The 16,128-nt window shown below is 35.2% G+C and overlaps 2 protein-coding genes across 2 annotated transcripts in view; one reads left to right on the forward strand and one right to left on the reverse strand.

The window, feature by feature from the left end:
• Nucleotides 1–16,128, forward strand: part of LOC135203976 (WD repeat-containing protein 86-like) — an 88,529-nt gene that overhangs the window by 28,208 nt on the left and 44,193 nt on the right. The window lies entirely within an intron of this gene.
• Nucleotides 1–16,128, reverse strand: part of LOC135203870 (WD repeat-containing protein 86-like) — a 30,610-nt gene that overhangs the window by 1,973 nt on the left and 12,509 nt on the right. The window contains exons 2-7 of the mRNA XM_064233841.1: nt 7,699–7,937; nt 6,740–6,861; nt 5,987–6,132; nt 5,086–5,247; nt 4,384–4,509; nt 60–234 (exon numbers count right to left, since the gene is read on the reverse strand). Coding sequence (XP_064089911.1) covers nt 60–234; nt 4,384–4,509; nt 5,086–5,247; nt 5,987–6,132; nt 6,740–6,861; nt 7,699–7,886 — 919 coding nt within the window. The 5' untranslated portion in view covers nt 7,887–7,937. The remainder of the gene's footprint in view (nt 1–59; nt 235–4,383; nt 4,510–5,085; nt 5,248–5,986; nt 6,133–6,739; nt 6,862–7,698; nt 7,938–16,128) is intronic.

The raw sequence follows: 16,128 nt of genomic DNA on the forward strand, positions 1-16,128 counted from the left end.
TGCGTGGAGAGAGTGAGAGAGAGAGAGAGGGTCAAACTTCTAATATCCCCACTACTTACGTATGCCCTCGTGGAACTTGAGGCAGGTGACGGAATGGTAGTGTCCCTTGTAGTCTCGGGTACAGTCCCCGAATTCCCTGACCCAACACTTGGCGTGTGAGTCGCTCGAGGCCGAGTACATCAACTTGTTGACGACGGAGAGGGCCAAAATATGCCCGTTGTGGCCTTCCAGGACCTGGGAGAGTTTTATCGAGAAGTTTTCAAAAAGGATATTAGGTTAAATCTCCTATGGAGGAGTGAAGGAAAAAAAGTTAAGTATATCTTAGTTTTACCAGACCACTGAGCTGATGAACAGCTCTCCTAGGGCTGGCCCGAAAGGATTAGATATTTTCACGTGGTTAGGAACCAATTGGTCACCTAGCAACGGTGACCTCTAGTTTATTGTGGAATCCGAGAAATGAATTTCTATCGCAAGAAATAAACTCCTATGATTCTGCGTTTGCAGAGCCGAAAATCGAACTTCGCGCTACCAGATAGGTAGCCGAGCGCGATAACCATTTGTCCAACGAGGAACTCTGGAAGAGTGAAGATACATAATATATGTCTTATACGTGAGTGGGGGAAAAAACGAAAGCTTGAATTTGTTGTGGATTGATTTTTCAGATTTCTTGTAGTTTCTGTAAGTAGTGACTGATTTTTTCACGTATGCAAAAGATAATGTTTTAGACTACTGTCTCTTTATTTAACGTGTGACTCAGAAACGGGAAATCGTCTTTGGTGGCGATTCTATGCCTCAGTTAATTGATATTTCTATCCATTGTGTGACAACAAAACTGATTTCATGTCTTGAAGAAGCCTTTACCTTGTAGCGTACTTTTCACTTGTTAATTGAAAACGAATGAGGATTTAGTGCATTAAAGGAGAGAGAGAGAGAGAGAGAGAGAGAGAGAGAGAGAGAGAGAGAGAGTACTATATTTAGGCGTAGAAATAAACTATTGCTAAAAACGAATTAGGAATCGGTACACGTATGGAGAGAGAAAGAGAGAGGTTACGATATTTGTGTGCAAATGAACAATAACTAAAAACGAATCCTGATTCAGTACACAAAAGAAAGAGAGAGAGAGAGAGAGAGAGAGAGAGAGAGAGAGAGAGAGACCTTACCTTACAGACCTTACATCTTGTTCGGGTTGCCCCAGGTCCCTCAGTATGAGGCACCTCTAATGTCTACCAGAGAGTTGCTATTACATCTTCCGGTATATTTTGCATCTTCCAATCTTGGATGGTCTGGGATGCAGCTTAGATATTTGTCGAGCTTATTCTTAAACACATCTACGCTCACTCCTGTTATATTCCTCAGATAAGCTGGCAACGCATTGAATAGACGCTGCATTATCGATGCTGGTGCGTAGTGGATTAATGTCCTGTGTGCTTTCCTTATTTTTCCTGGTATAGTTTTGGGCACTATTAATCTACCTCTGCTTGCTCTTTCTGATATTTTTAGCTCCATGATGTTTTCAGCTATTCCTTCTATCTGTTTCCATGCCTGAATTATCATGTAGCGTTCTCTTCTCCTTTCTAGACTATATAATTTTAAGGATTGTAGTCTTTCCCAGTAGTCAAGGTCCTTAACTTCTTCTATTCTAGCTGTAAAGGACCTTTGTACACTCTATTTGTGCAATATCCTTTTGATAGTGTGGGTACCATATCATATTGCAATATTCAAGTGGACTACGAACATATGTTTTATAAAGCATAATCATGTGTTCAGCTTTTCTTGTTTTGAAATGCTGTAACAACAATCCCATTTTTGCTTTACATTTTGCCAATAGAATTGCTATTTGATCGTTGCATAACATGTTCCTATTCATCATCACACCAAGGTCTTTAACTGCTTCCTTACTTGTGATTGTCTCATTATTAGGTCCCCTATATGCATATAGCTTTCCTTCTCTGTCTCCATAGTTTATTGATTCAAATTTATCAGAGTTAAATACCATCCTATTTACCTCTGCCCAATCATATACTTTGTTAAGGTCTCTTTGCAGCGCGTTCCTATCTTCATCACAAGTAATTTCTCTACTTATTCTTGTGTCATCGGCGAAACTACTCACTACCGAGTCCTTAACATTACTGTCTATGTCTGCAATCATAATAACAAACAGTAATGCAGCTAACACCGTACCTTGTGGTACACCGGAAATTACCTTAGCTTCATCCGATTTCTCATCGTTTGCAATAACTATCTGTTTTCTGTTGTGTAAAAATTCTTTTAACCATCTTCCAACTTTATCCACTATATTATGTTTTCTAATTTTCTTCACTAATATATTATGGTCTACCTTGTCAAAAGCTTTTGCAAAGTCTAGATAAACCACATCCGTTTCATTTCCGCTTTTCATATTTTTGTATATGTTTTCACAGTGGACTAACAGTTGGGTTTGTGTACTTTTTCCGGGTACGAAACCATGTTGTCCTATATTAAACAGATAATTTTGTATTAAATGTTTCATAATATTTTTCTTCATTACCCTTTCATACGCTTTCATAATTATGTGATGTTAGACTCACAGGCCTATAATTACTTGTCTAGTCTTGATCCACTTTTGAATGTAAGGGGTAATATATATGCTAATTTGTGCTCATCATAAAAAATCATGCCTATATCTACACTTTGTCTTAATAATATTGCAAGTGGCTTTGCGATAGAATGAACTACTTTCTTTAACAAAATAGCAGGAACTCCATCAGGCCCTGCAGCAGCTCCATTTTTAATTTCATTAATAGCCTGCACAATATCAGCTTCATTAATATCTATGTCAGCTAAATATTCACTATTTTCGTCCCTTACGTCTATATCATTATCTTCATTATCTATTCTAGGGGTGAATTCTCTCTTATATCGTTCTGCCAATATGTTGCAAATTTCCTTTTTTTCATTCGTTAATCTCCCTTCAATTCTTAGAGGCCCTATTTCTATTCTTTTATTCATCTTTTTCGTGTATGAGTATAATAGTTTGGGGTTTTGCTTGATATTTATTAGGGTTTTTTCTTCCAAGTCCCGTTTTTCATTTTCTTTTGATTTTATAATCTTTTGTTCTGCATTTTCTATCTTACTTTTTAGTTCTATAACTTTCCATGCATTTTTTTCTTTTGCAAGACCTTTTTTCCACTTTCTGATTTTCTGGAACAAGATCCTTCTGTCTCTTGGTATGCATGACTGATGTTTACTTTTCTTCTTCAGTATATATTTATCCACTATTTTCTCTAATATTTTATATAATATCTCCGTATTTACCCTTATGTCATCACTTACAAAAATGTTATCCCAATCTTTGTTTAATTCTTCATTTATTTCTGACCATTTTATATTTTTACTGTAGTAGAAGTTGTATTTCCATATCCTTCCCACTTTTTCATTTCTTGCTTATCTCTGTTTTCACTTGCTTTGGAATGGACTGTTAATTCTATGACATTATGGTCTGAAATACTCGCATTATAAACTATTATTTCCTTAACATAATTCATCTCGTTCACAAATACTAGGTCTAAAGTATTTTCCTTTCTTGTTGGCAGGTGATTTATTTGTTGAATGTTGTATTCTAGTAGCATATCTAATAGCTTTTCGAATTGCCTCTTATCTTCTGCACTACTATTACTCTCTTTTTTATATGTATAAGTACAACCACAATCTCCTATTCGTTCTTTCCAGTCTACGAAAGGAAAGTTGAAGTCTCCAGCTAGGAGAATAGTCCAGTCCTTGTGATTTCTACATATATCATCCAATTTTTCTATTATTAAGTCAAACACTCTAGTATTAGGAGGTCTATATATTACTATGTTCATTAATTTTTCAGATTCAAATTCTACCGCTATTAGTTCACATTCTGAGTTACTATATTTCTCATATATTTTTCCTTGTTTTTTGTCTTTCCCATATATTGCGGTTCCCCCTTGATTCCTATTTTTTCTATCTGATCTCTAAGTTTGGATCCCTTTTATTTGATCATCATTCCCAGTCTCTTGGGAATACCAGGTTTCACTTATATTCATTATATCTATTTTTTTCAATTTGGGTTAGTTCTTCCAAGTACTCTATTTTTCTTTTTGAGGTACTCGTAACTAAACCCTGCGCATTCATCACTATATTTTGTTGTGCAATTAAACAATTAATGAAAAAGAATCAGGATTCAGTACACAAAATAGAGAGAGAGAGAGAGAGAGAGAGAGAGAGAGAGAGAGAGAGAGAGAGAGAGAGAGCACTATATTTACGCATCCAGATAAACAATTACTAAAAAAAAAAAAAAGAAAAAAGAAAAAAAAAAAAAAAAAAAAAAAAAAAAAAAAAACAGAATGAAATGGAAACTTAATGTAAACATCCACTTACTTTCCTGCATTCCCCCGTCTGAATGTTCCAGCACCTGATGGTGTGATCACTGCTTCCAGTGTAGAGCATCTTTCCAGCAGGGTCGGTTGCCATGCATATGATCGGCCCTCTGTGGCCTTTGAAGACCTGAGGTGTGGGAAGAGACAAATCTTAATAAGAAGGTCTCGAAGACAAGAAACAAGGATTCTTAGGACTGACTATACTCGTTTTTTTTCCATCTGTCCACCCGCCTGTGGTATTTGCGTATGGTAACACTGCGTCCGGGCTTTAGATATTTACATTCAGCTTACATTCAACAATTATAGTAACATCCTATTTCGAATATTAACGGTGTAATTCGCATACAGTAAATTATTAAAACACTTCTCAGTTGCAAATGTACACCCAGATATCCTTTTATTTACCTAATACTTACACATGGCGTAACTATGTAAAGCCCAGGACGCAGTGTTACCATACGCAAACACCACAGGCGGATGGACAGATGGAAGAAAACTGAGTATAGCTAGACTTGGTATTTGGTACGACATGCTGAGATGATTTTTTCACATCCAGATTTGCTGAACAACAGCACCAATATGCAGTAAATGTGCTTCGCTGGCTAACTTCCCAGTTCCAGAGGTTCTTTAATCCTCACACTGTTGGACTGTGGAGCAGCTTTCCTGAGAATGTTGCGCTATTGGAACCGGCAGGGATTCTTACCCTGAGGCAACCACCTGTGTCGAAAGACCACGACCGCGCCTGCGTGTCGTTGCTCCCCGTGATGATGATGTCCCCGGGGTTGATGTTCATCCCGTCCTCGTCTAAGCCGTCTGTGTTCTCTGCCGGGATGAAGATGATGGGGAAAACTGGCTTCAGATGTTCCTTTGGGAAAAGATGGAGGATTTCTTTTAGAAATTCTCGAGAAATGGGTTTTTGTGGATAGGTATGAAAGTTAAAAGGAAACAATATATAAATTTCTTAGACTCACTAGAAATGGCATTTGTCGATACGTAAGAAAGTTAAAAAGAAACAATATATAAAATACTAAAAGTAATCGATATCAGTCCATGCGTTATTAGAATATAGATGTTTTTTTTATTTAGATATATTTCAAAATAATTTTTTTCTCCTATTATTATGTTGATAAATTTGAACTGTGGACACGTATAAAAATAAAAAGTAATCGATATCAGTCCATGCGTTATTAGAATAGAGGTTTTTTTATTTAGATATATTTTAAAATCATCATTTTTTCTCCTATTATTATGTTGATAAATTTGAATTTCTGTGGACACGTATAAAAACTAAAAGTAAACAATATAAAAACAATCAATATCAGTCGACGATTCTCTGAATAGAGTTTTTTTAATTAGATTTATTCATCGTCTCCCTCCCCGTGTTATGTTAATCATTTTAAACTTCTTAACCTTAAGACATTTTATGCCGAGTAGGTTTTTCGTAATATTGCCCTCGAAACGTCATCAACATGCAATGCCACTAAGATGAAAATACAAATAACATTGTATGAAGTACTCCATCAACAATCTAAGCGACCAAATAACAAGTCAAAGTCATTCTGGAAACAAACTGTGTACGAAAACACCTCGGCCATCTGTCTCACCTTGAAAGTCCTGAGACAGACTCTCATGAGAGCGTCGTCGTCCAGATCGTAGGCATCGAAGAGCCATGCTTTCGCCGTCTTGTCCGAGGACGTACTGAATATGAATTCCCCGGTGCAGATCACCCTATTCACCTTGGAGGTGTGACCTGCGCGCGCAGGAAAAGAGACATAATTGAAATGCAATTGCAGGGTTAAGAACATTTTTAATGCTTGTTAATTATGCGGGAAGATGATTGGAGCGTCCATGGCACACAACAGGAAAAGTTGAGTCAAAGCCCTGAATATGCTGTAAACAATTTATATTTATTGTTGTCTAGCTTCGGATTTAATACTTCTCACTTTGCTAAAGGTTTTATCTCAGCTACAACTAAAATGTGGAATGGTTTGCCTAGTGCAGTTGTGGAATCCTCAGCTCTCCAAGTGTTTAACCCAGGAGCATAAATCCATTCCTGCTCTCTTCTGCTGTTGAAGTCTTCTGCAATGCAGGTGTATCCTTTTCCTCTCTCTCTCTCTCTCTCTCTCTCTCTCTCTCTCTCTCTCTCTCTCTTCTCTCTCTCTGCATGCTGATTTCTCTGTCAGGTTGGTTATAGTCTGCTGACTCTGTCCTACAGGGTCTTCAGCTGAAGATTCAAAGAAAAACCTCTGGGACCCTCTTGGGTTCGTTACCTGTCGACTCTGTCCAAAACGTTTCCAGCTGAAGATTTGAAGAAAGGAAGAAAAAAAAGGTGAGGTTATGACCCTCTCTCAACTCACCCTGATAAATGAAGAGGCACTCGCACGTTGTCATGTCCCATTTCCTGATGGTGGAGTCGGACGAACCTGTCAAGATGTAAGTGTCCGATATGGTGACGCAGGTGATGTAGCCTTCGTGACCTCTGTCGAAAAAAAACTGGAATGAGACAGGGATTCGAGACTTGAAAACCGGCTGGCTGAAGGCATTGACTAGTAATAGAAACAGAAAGGAATATTTTGTATACCTTTCACTCAAGAATCCTGGTTATGTTTTCAGCTTGAGGTTGAAATTGATTTTATAATGAATTTAATATTTCTATGTATGATAGTTTTGAGATGTACGTATTATGATGAGAAGCGTAGAATTTAGCAGGCGTATCGTGTATATCATTATAGATACCATAACTATATGAACATAAGTTTTATGTCATTTCTGATTAAATGCATTATAGGGCCTGCAAAGATAAAATCAAGGGTCGAATGCCTAGGAGGTATTTTACACTGGGACCTGAAAATGATAAATAGCCTCTATGAGTTCGTAAGTCTATGAACGCTATTATATGAGAACAAGGGAACATCATATAACTATACTGATTCTTAATCTATAAAAACAATTAGATGACAACGAGGGGACATCCATGTAACCTCTGGGTTCTCAAATCTGTTGAGGATGCTAGATGAAAATAATGGGATATTCATATAACTCTATGGGTCCTTTAATCCATGAAAAAAAAAACATTGTTAGATGACAACGGGGAGACATATATAAACAAATGGCCTCTATAGGTTCTTGAACCTATAAAAGCTGGCATATGACAATAAGGGGACATTCATAGAACTCTATGGGTCCTTTGACCTATAAAAAAGATTGTACGAGTTCTTAAACCCACAAACATGCAGACACACAGCCACATGGGGGACATCCACATGTAAAAACTCGTCAAAATCACTGTTATTTCCTTGCTTCCTCGGTCGCTTACTCGAGGGCTCCAAGACTCTCGGTGTTCTCCGTCTTGGTACTCCACATGCGAGCCGTGAAGTCCTCCGACCCCGTGACGAGCAGGGAGCCGTCTTCCGACAGCGTCATGACGTTGATGGCATCCTTGTGTTCTTGGAGGGTTTCCAGAAGATATAGGTCCTTGTGGTCTTTGCTGCTTCCACTCCCCATGACCTCCTCTGCGGTGGGCGATGTGCGTGGTCTCTCTCTCCTTCGAGAGCACTGCCAGAGAGAGAGACAGACAGAGAGAGAAAAATGAGACAGAGAAAAAGAGAGAGGGAGAGGATGACTTGATTGTTCGTATGGAAATTAGGCTGTTAAGCCAAGCACTGTACAGTGGGCGCTTGAGCCATTCTGAAGGCTTAAACTCATCATATCTATCTATATGTGCTTTCATTTAAAAAAAAGTAAGAATTTCTTAAATACCTACCTACTTTGTGACAACAGACTGCAGACAAATTAAAATTCTGATATTCAGAATATTTTTCATTAATTGTTTATCATCAGACTGAAATTCATAGTGCGGCCTGGACCTAAATATTTCGTTCAATTATTTTTGATAGATTAAAAAAAAATTGTTTATCGTCAGACTGAAATTCATAGTGCGGCCTGGACCTAAATATTTCGTTCAATTATTTTTGATAGATTAAAAAAAAATTGTTTATCATCAGACTGAAATTAATAGTGTCTTACACCTAAATATTTAATTCAATATTTTTCATCTAATTTTTAAAACTTAATTGTTTGTAATCAGACTGAAATTCAAAAGTGCATCTTACACCTAAATATTTTATTCAATTATTTTTCATACAAGTTGATATTCTAATTAATGTCTATTGAATGTTAACATAAGCAACGTGTTGGTTGAAATAAAACTATGACAAGATTTGCATACGGATGAATTAGCTGCTGGGAACAAACTGGCAATATGACAACACAAAGTAATATGGGGGGCTCATACCGCATTGGTTTGTTGCCCAGGGACTGCCAGTACCCAAACTGTTTGTTTATTTGTTTGTAAGTTCAGTGAAATTCCAGTCTTTATCGATTACCTCAGTTCAGCAGCTCTCTCTCTCTCTCTCTCACACACACACACACACACGCACACACACACTTTAAATGATGTATTGATGTTTTATTACAGTTTTAATTTCTTTTCTTTGGGTGATCTTTACAGCACTTCAGTGGAGTTATAATAAAGTGATATTTTATCAGTGTAAATGTGAAGTGAAAGTGACGATTTTAGACATCATAGACGACCATCTAGCAATTTAAAAAAAAAGATAAATAATCTTAGTTTCATCAAATTGTGGTTCTTTTCTTTAAAGCTTCTTCTGATATTAGTTAAGCAAGTATTTTAAGAAATTTTTACCTTTTAAAAATTAAGGTACACACACAAACACAAAAACCTTTATAATATATATATATATATATATATATATATATATATACATATTATTAATATATAATATAATATATACTATATATATATATATATATATATAATATATATATATATATATATATATATATATTTAGCCAAGGCCACAGGAAAAATAAAAGGAGTAGTACCGAGCGCTTTCGTGTTATTTCAACACATTTTCGAGGTACAATGCTAAAACCACAGAGAACATCTAACAAAGTAAACATAAAACTGAAAAAATTGAAAAACAAGTATTCAAAGTCCGTTTAAAACCAGTACAGCAGGTACAGAACAGTTCAACAGGTGATTAAAAAGAAACAACCCTACAAATCTCGTTAACAAGAAATGGGTCCAGTTTGTACATACCCTGGCTTACATTCATTAATTCACTGTGATATTTGATAAAATCAGATTCAATAATATTCCTACGAGCTATATTATTACAATATAAAACAACTTTTGCCCCCTCCCAATGAATCATGTGATTAAAATTATTGATGTGTAAAAACAAAGCATTCGACATTTGTCCTGTTCTCACACTATATCTATGTTGTTTAGTTCTGGTGTCCAGTCCCTTCCCAGATTGTCCGAGATAAAAACACTTGCCGTTCATGCAAGGAACCCCGTAAATGCAGCCCTGAGAAACTTTCGGAGAATTCCTTATTAGTATGTTTTTCAGTGTATTTGAAAATCTAAAAACAACATTAATATTAAAATTCTTGCAAAAACTTGGAACCCTCCGTAAGAGGTCATTATATGGTAAAACGAGCACATTATCATTATTAAAAGCCATTCTCGGAGTTACAGAATACAAAGTTTTTTGTGCTTTTTGTAAAGCACATTCAATAAAATATTTAGGGTATTTTAATTTTTCCGATATGTTGAAAATATTTTCAAACTCTTCCTGAAGAAATTCCGGGCTGCAGATACGTAAGGCTCTTAAAAACATGGAAGAAAAAGTAGCCTTCTTAACTTGATTGCTATGGCTAGAATAATAGTGAATATATGAATTTACGTTTGTAGGTTTTCTATACACTGAGTATTTGAAGCCATTTAGAGTACGGTGAACATTTACATCCAAAAATGAAAGACAACCATCACGTTCTTCTTCACAAGTAAAATTAATGGAAGGTACTAAATTGTTCAGTTTAAAGAGAAATGCATTTACATTTTCGGTTAGAGGCCATATGCAAAAAATATCATCTACATATCTAAACCACAAAACACCATAAGGCAAAATATTGGGTCTAGGCGAATTTACCGACAGCAATTTACCGACAACAATTTACCGACAACAATTTACCGACAACAGTTCATCGACATGCTCAGTTTATCGAGTGCACAATTCACCGACAACAATTGATAGAAAATAAAAAATAAAGGTCTTAAACAAAATTCAGTCGGCCAAGTGGAAAATAAAATATTTTCATTGACTTATAATTGGTGACATATTCAGATTGCAACCTTAGTTAATGTTTCATTACTTATTGGTTGTTTCGGCTTTTAACCTTTTATCTTTAATATATGAAATAATTACTTACTAGACTTTATTTAGGATATTAGAAAACGATGTAGATTTTTTTTGTGTGTTTATTAAAAATGTTTAAAATATACAGTAAATAAAGCAACTGTACAGTCATGGGCAAAATATTTAAGAAACAAAATATTTGAGAAATAAATAGATGTATAAAAAACCACAAATTGTTTTATTTAAAATCAGAAAGCAAGATTATGGGCTATTGCCCGCAGATAATCAATGACATCGCTATACGAAGAGTATTTTTCAACAATCCGTTTTATCCGTTCAGAAGAATCACGGTATTTCTTTCTTGATGGTTGAGATGAAGTACCAGCTAAGAATTGGTCACCTTTTACATCATTATTATTTTGTTCCTTCTTCAAGAAGTCGAAAAACTCCCATATATTAGGGTGGTGCCCAGCAACTTGTGTTTCAAAAGTTCGGTGCCAGCCTTCTACCGCATTATTTGTCTTCGGTAAGGAAAGTAAAGCAGATTCGTAAACATTCCACATCTCGAGCTCAAACTTGGGAGGTCTACGACGGTTTCTTCTGTCAGGGCGGCCTATCCACGTATCTTCAAAATAGTCCACTACGACTTCTGCTTCACTCGGGTGGATATCAGCATCACATAGCAATTCAAATGCACTGACTACCGAATCAACAGGCACATATGCTATGGCGGGCAAATAACGGAGATTTAGAGCAAATTCTGGATCCTCTTCATATCTTCTTTTCAGTCCATTAGCCTGGATGGCACGATAGATACACTGAGAAAAAGGGAAGAAACATCTTTTAATACCACGCTTGGGAATTCTTTTTTGCATGCCTTTATCATTGCGTGTTCAAAATCAATAGTTATCGAGGAAGGAGACGAAAAATGTGTATTGATCTTAATCGTCTCTAGTAGCGTATTGTAAGATGCTTCTGACTTATCTGGAAGTAATGCATAGACAAGCGGAATTGCTCTATTTTCTTGAAATCCATGGAATGTATATAGCTGATAAAATAACAATGGAACGGTTTTGAATGTTCCGTCCCCATACCAATGATCACTATTTGCTAGAAGATGAGTGTTACGTGAAGTAGCAAAAATTAATATGCGATTTTCAGTTGGTCCAGAGTCGAAAATTAAAAATTGTTCACCTCGAAACGCTTTCGTATACTCGCTAGTAAGAGTCAAATCACTTTGGCACTGTGGAAGTGGTGGCAGGCAATTATTGTCAAATCTGATACTTCTTATTGTCCTTTTCATCGTCTGTGTTTTTGGAAGTCTACAAGCAGCTGCTTCGCTGCAATTCTTAAGCTCGTTTGATATTAATGCATGAGGTGCTTCTGTGGAAGATTTGGCTTTTTGACGTCTGTTTTCCACAATTTTTTGTGCTTCACTCTCGGCCACATCACAAACATGATTATGCTCAGTCACTTCTGCTACAATTTCACCGTCACACGTAGTTACTCGCGCTTTGCACCTTATTTTGTGATATTTGTCACATTTCCAGTATATCTTACCTTCACGCTCCTTGTCTTTATAAAAGAAATAGCCATGAACAACAAGCTTCTTCTTTCCTTTTTCGGATTCTATAAAATGGAGAGGCATGATCAAAGACAATACACGAAAGATGGGAAGCTCAAGCCACAGCCGCATCGGCCGCATACAATTTAGTACCTGGCATGAAATGAAGATGGCGGTAGCATTGCACCTGCCTACATCGTCTGGTTGTTTACAAAGACAATCCATCGTCTGTTTGTTTACTTTTTCAAAAAGCGGGGCATACAATTTCAATCATGAGTTGGCGTAGCCATCATCACCCGTGTGTGGTTTGCAATAGGACGAAAAATGATTTTCCCCATCTAATTTTTCATGCTTTTCCTCAGAATAAAGAAAGGCAATAAAATCATTACATCTGTTACAAAGTACATGATGACTTTTCGAGAAAATGAAGAAATAAAATAGACCAAAGCAAACTTGAATGTCGGTGCAGTGTTATTTCGAAATAAATATTGGAAAATATTTACAATACGGTGGACGCCTCTAAGCGGAAAGAAAATATATTTATATGTGATTTTCGACTAGAAAAAAATATCAAAAACATTCTTGCCATTTGAAACCCCAACAACCAACCTAACCTTCCTGGTAGTGTACATCAGTAGCCTAATCATGTCAACAGTAAACCTAACCATATCAGCAGTACCATAACCATGCCAACAGTTACCTAACCATGTCAACATCATTTGCAATGGAAATGAAGCTATCTTGCAAAACATATCAAAATCAACTAGAAAAACTATATTTTCTTGTCATTTACAGGCGTCAATTGTATTTCAAATAAATACCTTAAAGATATATTTGCATATCTTGAAAATCTCTAGAAATATGAAATAAACATACCAATGCCTATCACTGTCATACAATTCGTGAATATTGGGTCCATGCCTTTTCCAGATAGGCTACTTACAGCAACTTTGATATACTGTATATATACTGTAGTTATGTTATATTCTCAGCAGCTTACCCTTGGGTTGTAGTTATAAATGTTTACCTTAATTTTTCGTTAATAAGCAACTATCTAGCAAACCAAAGTTGTTTCATCAGGAAGGATGGATCTTGTGGGAGCATTCATATGGGAGAGCATAAGTAGGTTAGTTAAGTTAGAGTGTTTTACTTTAATTTCAAGTTCACTAACCTTTTAATCTATGATTGAATTTTCCTATATATATGGATAAAAGCATTCAAAATAAAAAAAAAAATTACCTGCAAACCAGCATATCTGCTCCCACAAGATCCATTCTTACCGTTTCATCTATGTTTCTGCATTATAAGCTCATAATTGTTCATTTTTTAAAATGAAATCTTGTAATTGGTACCAACACCCCACATTGTATTCCAAAGTAAATTTACCATTTGGCAGCAAATGTGCGCAGTAATACAGTAGTAATAAATTGGCAAAACAAGTTGTGAAAACCTATGATATTTGCTTGTAATGTACATGATGCAAAAAGAAACATGGTTCAAGTCAGTTAGAATAATTGTTTCAAATTTTTCTAGGAATGTGCATGCTTCTTGCGGAAATGGCATTTTACTAGAAAATACCAGGCAGAAGTGTTGGTTACATTACCTTCATAAAAGGGTGCCAATTGAATATGCATTTTTGAGAACTCCCACAATTGGGCTATGAGATTTTAATAAATTGTTATAAATAGGTTCTGACTTGATCAAGAGCTTAATAAATAATCATGAAATATAATAATCTGTATTCATTCCTCTAGGTTCTTAGATTTGTCTGACACATATGTATTGTTTATGTACAGTATAGAATCATAAGCACAAGCCCAAAAAAAGGAAAATAATTACTGTATACTATATTGGTGAAATAATAAGATAATATGAGAATAAGTTTGTTTCATTCTAACTGCCCTCTCAATTTTAGATAAAGATACTTAGCAATTAATGTTACATTAACTGAAGGATTTTATTTAATGATTCAGAAATGCCTAATATATAAGTCATAAGCTATGATAGAGCCCTATAATCATGTTAACAAGCAATATTAATCGATTTAGTATTCAATAATTTATAAAGAGAAGTTTATTGCAGCATAAGAATAAACTTGAACATTTAAAAATGCCGCGCTACGCCACAGCCGAGTTTTAGTCGAGGGCATGATCAATAGATGGCGCGCATTCTGACGGGTTGGATGATGTTTTTTTTAATGGTATTAATAGTCAGTTTCCCATCTTTCGTGTATTGTCTTTGGGCATGATGGGCTATGTAGTGAAAATCTTTGTTAACTAGACCATTTATATTTCTGACTGAAGTAAGAAAATACACTGTTATTATTTTGAAACTCAAGCTAATTTGGTAATTTAGTACATCGGCTGTTTCTAAACTACCTGTTTATATTTGGTGATTTATTGCCTCGGTTATTTCATAACTACCAGTTTAGTATTCAAACCTTTATTTTATATGTGGCTGGTCCAGTACAGTCTTGTTAATGATCTTTCCTTTTTAATCTTAGCTTAATTGTTGCCGGTGAATTGATCAATCACAATGTCGGTGAATTGTGCAGTCGATAAATTGAGCATGTCGATGAACTGTTGTCGGTAAATTGTTGTCGGTGAATTGTTGTCGGTAAATTCGCCGGATCCCCAAAATATTAGGTAAAAATCTTGCTTCAAAAAACTCCATATATAAATTACTTGAAACAGGCGAAAGAGGATTTCCCATTGCCATACCAAACTTTTGTGTATAGAATTAGTCACAAAAGTAAAAACAGAATCACAAATGCAGAGTTTAACCAGTTCTAAAATATTATGAGTGGACAAGGGTAAATCATAATTACCTAAAAATTCAGCTAAATATTCAAGCAAGTCATTTATAGGTACTTTTGTAAACAGAGATACAACATCAAAACTCATAATTTTAAACTTGAAATTAATAGTTGTGCTATTTAGTTTTTCTATCAGATCTACATTATGTTTGATATTAGAATTCGAAATGCTTCCTACTAAAGGTGAAAGAATCTTAACCAGCCATTTTGAAAGCTTGTAAGTACATGACCCAACAGAACTGATTATTGGTCTAATGGGGTTATCAGGTTTATGTGTTTTAACAAGACCATACAAGTAAGGTAAAGTTGGAGATATTGTTACAAATTGTTTAATCATATCTTTATTATTTTTTAAGATACTTTTGACCTTCTTATTAAAATGAGAAAGCACACTTTCAGATGGATTTGACGTCAGTAGATCATAGGTATTAACATCACTCAGCAGTAAGTACAGTTTCTCTTTGTAATCTTGCTTATTTAGTATAACCATTGCGTTAGACTTATCAGCTTTCGTAAAATGAAGTTCGTCATTGTTTTTCAGCTTTTTGTACACTTTTAAGAATCTTAATGGTGCATTTGAATAGGAGGGGAATGAATTTACACCATAGATAAAACCTTTAATAAGATTAAGATTGTCATCAGATATATTACCAAATTTTTCTAAATTACAAAAAGCTTCAGATATACTAACATAGTCATGTGTAGTGGGTGTTACAGAAAAACTCAGACCATACCCGAAAACAGGTAAGGTTGACTCATCAAGATTATAATCAGATAAATTAATTACAAAATCCGAATTAGCATCACGTGTCCATTTACTACTATCAATTAACAGATATAATTTATGGTTGAGGTTATTTTCCAGCTTTCTCCTTCTATACCGTAGTCTTCTGTAGCAATGGTCGAAAATAACTTGCTTCGGTACTCCTTTTATTTTTCCTGTGGCCTTGGATAAATATATTGTCACACTCTATTTAGTGACATATAAGCATGTATATATATATATATATATATATTATATATATATATATATATATATATATATATATAATATATGTATACATACGTATATATGAGTGTGTGTGTACTGTGAAATGTATTGTTAAAACAGAATATCATTTAATGAAAGGAGCCCATAAAAAT

This window comes from Macrobrachium nipponense, chromosome 11, assembly GCF_015104395.2.
Source record: "Macrobrachium nipponense isolate FS-2020 chromosome 11, ASM1510439v2, whole genome shotgun sequence".
NCBI classification, from domain to species: domain Eukaryota; kingdom Metazoa; phylum Arthropoda; class Malacostraca; order Decapoda; family Palaemonidae; genus Macrobrachium; species Macrobrachium nipponense.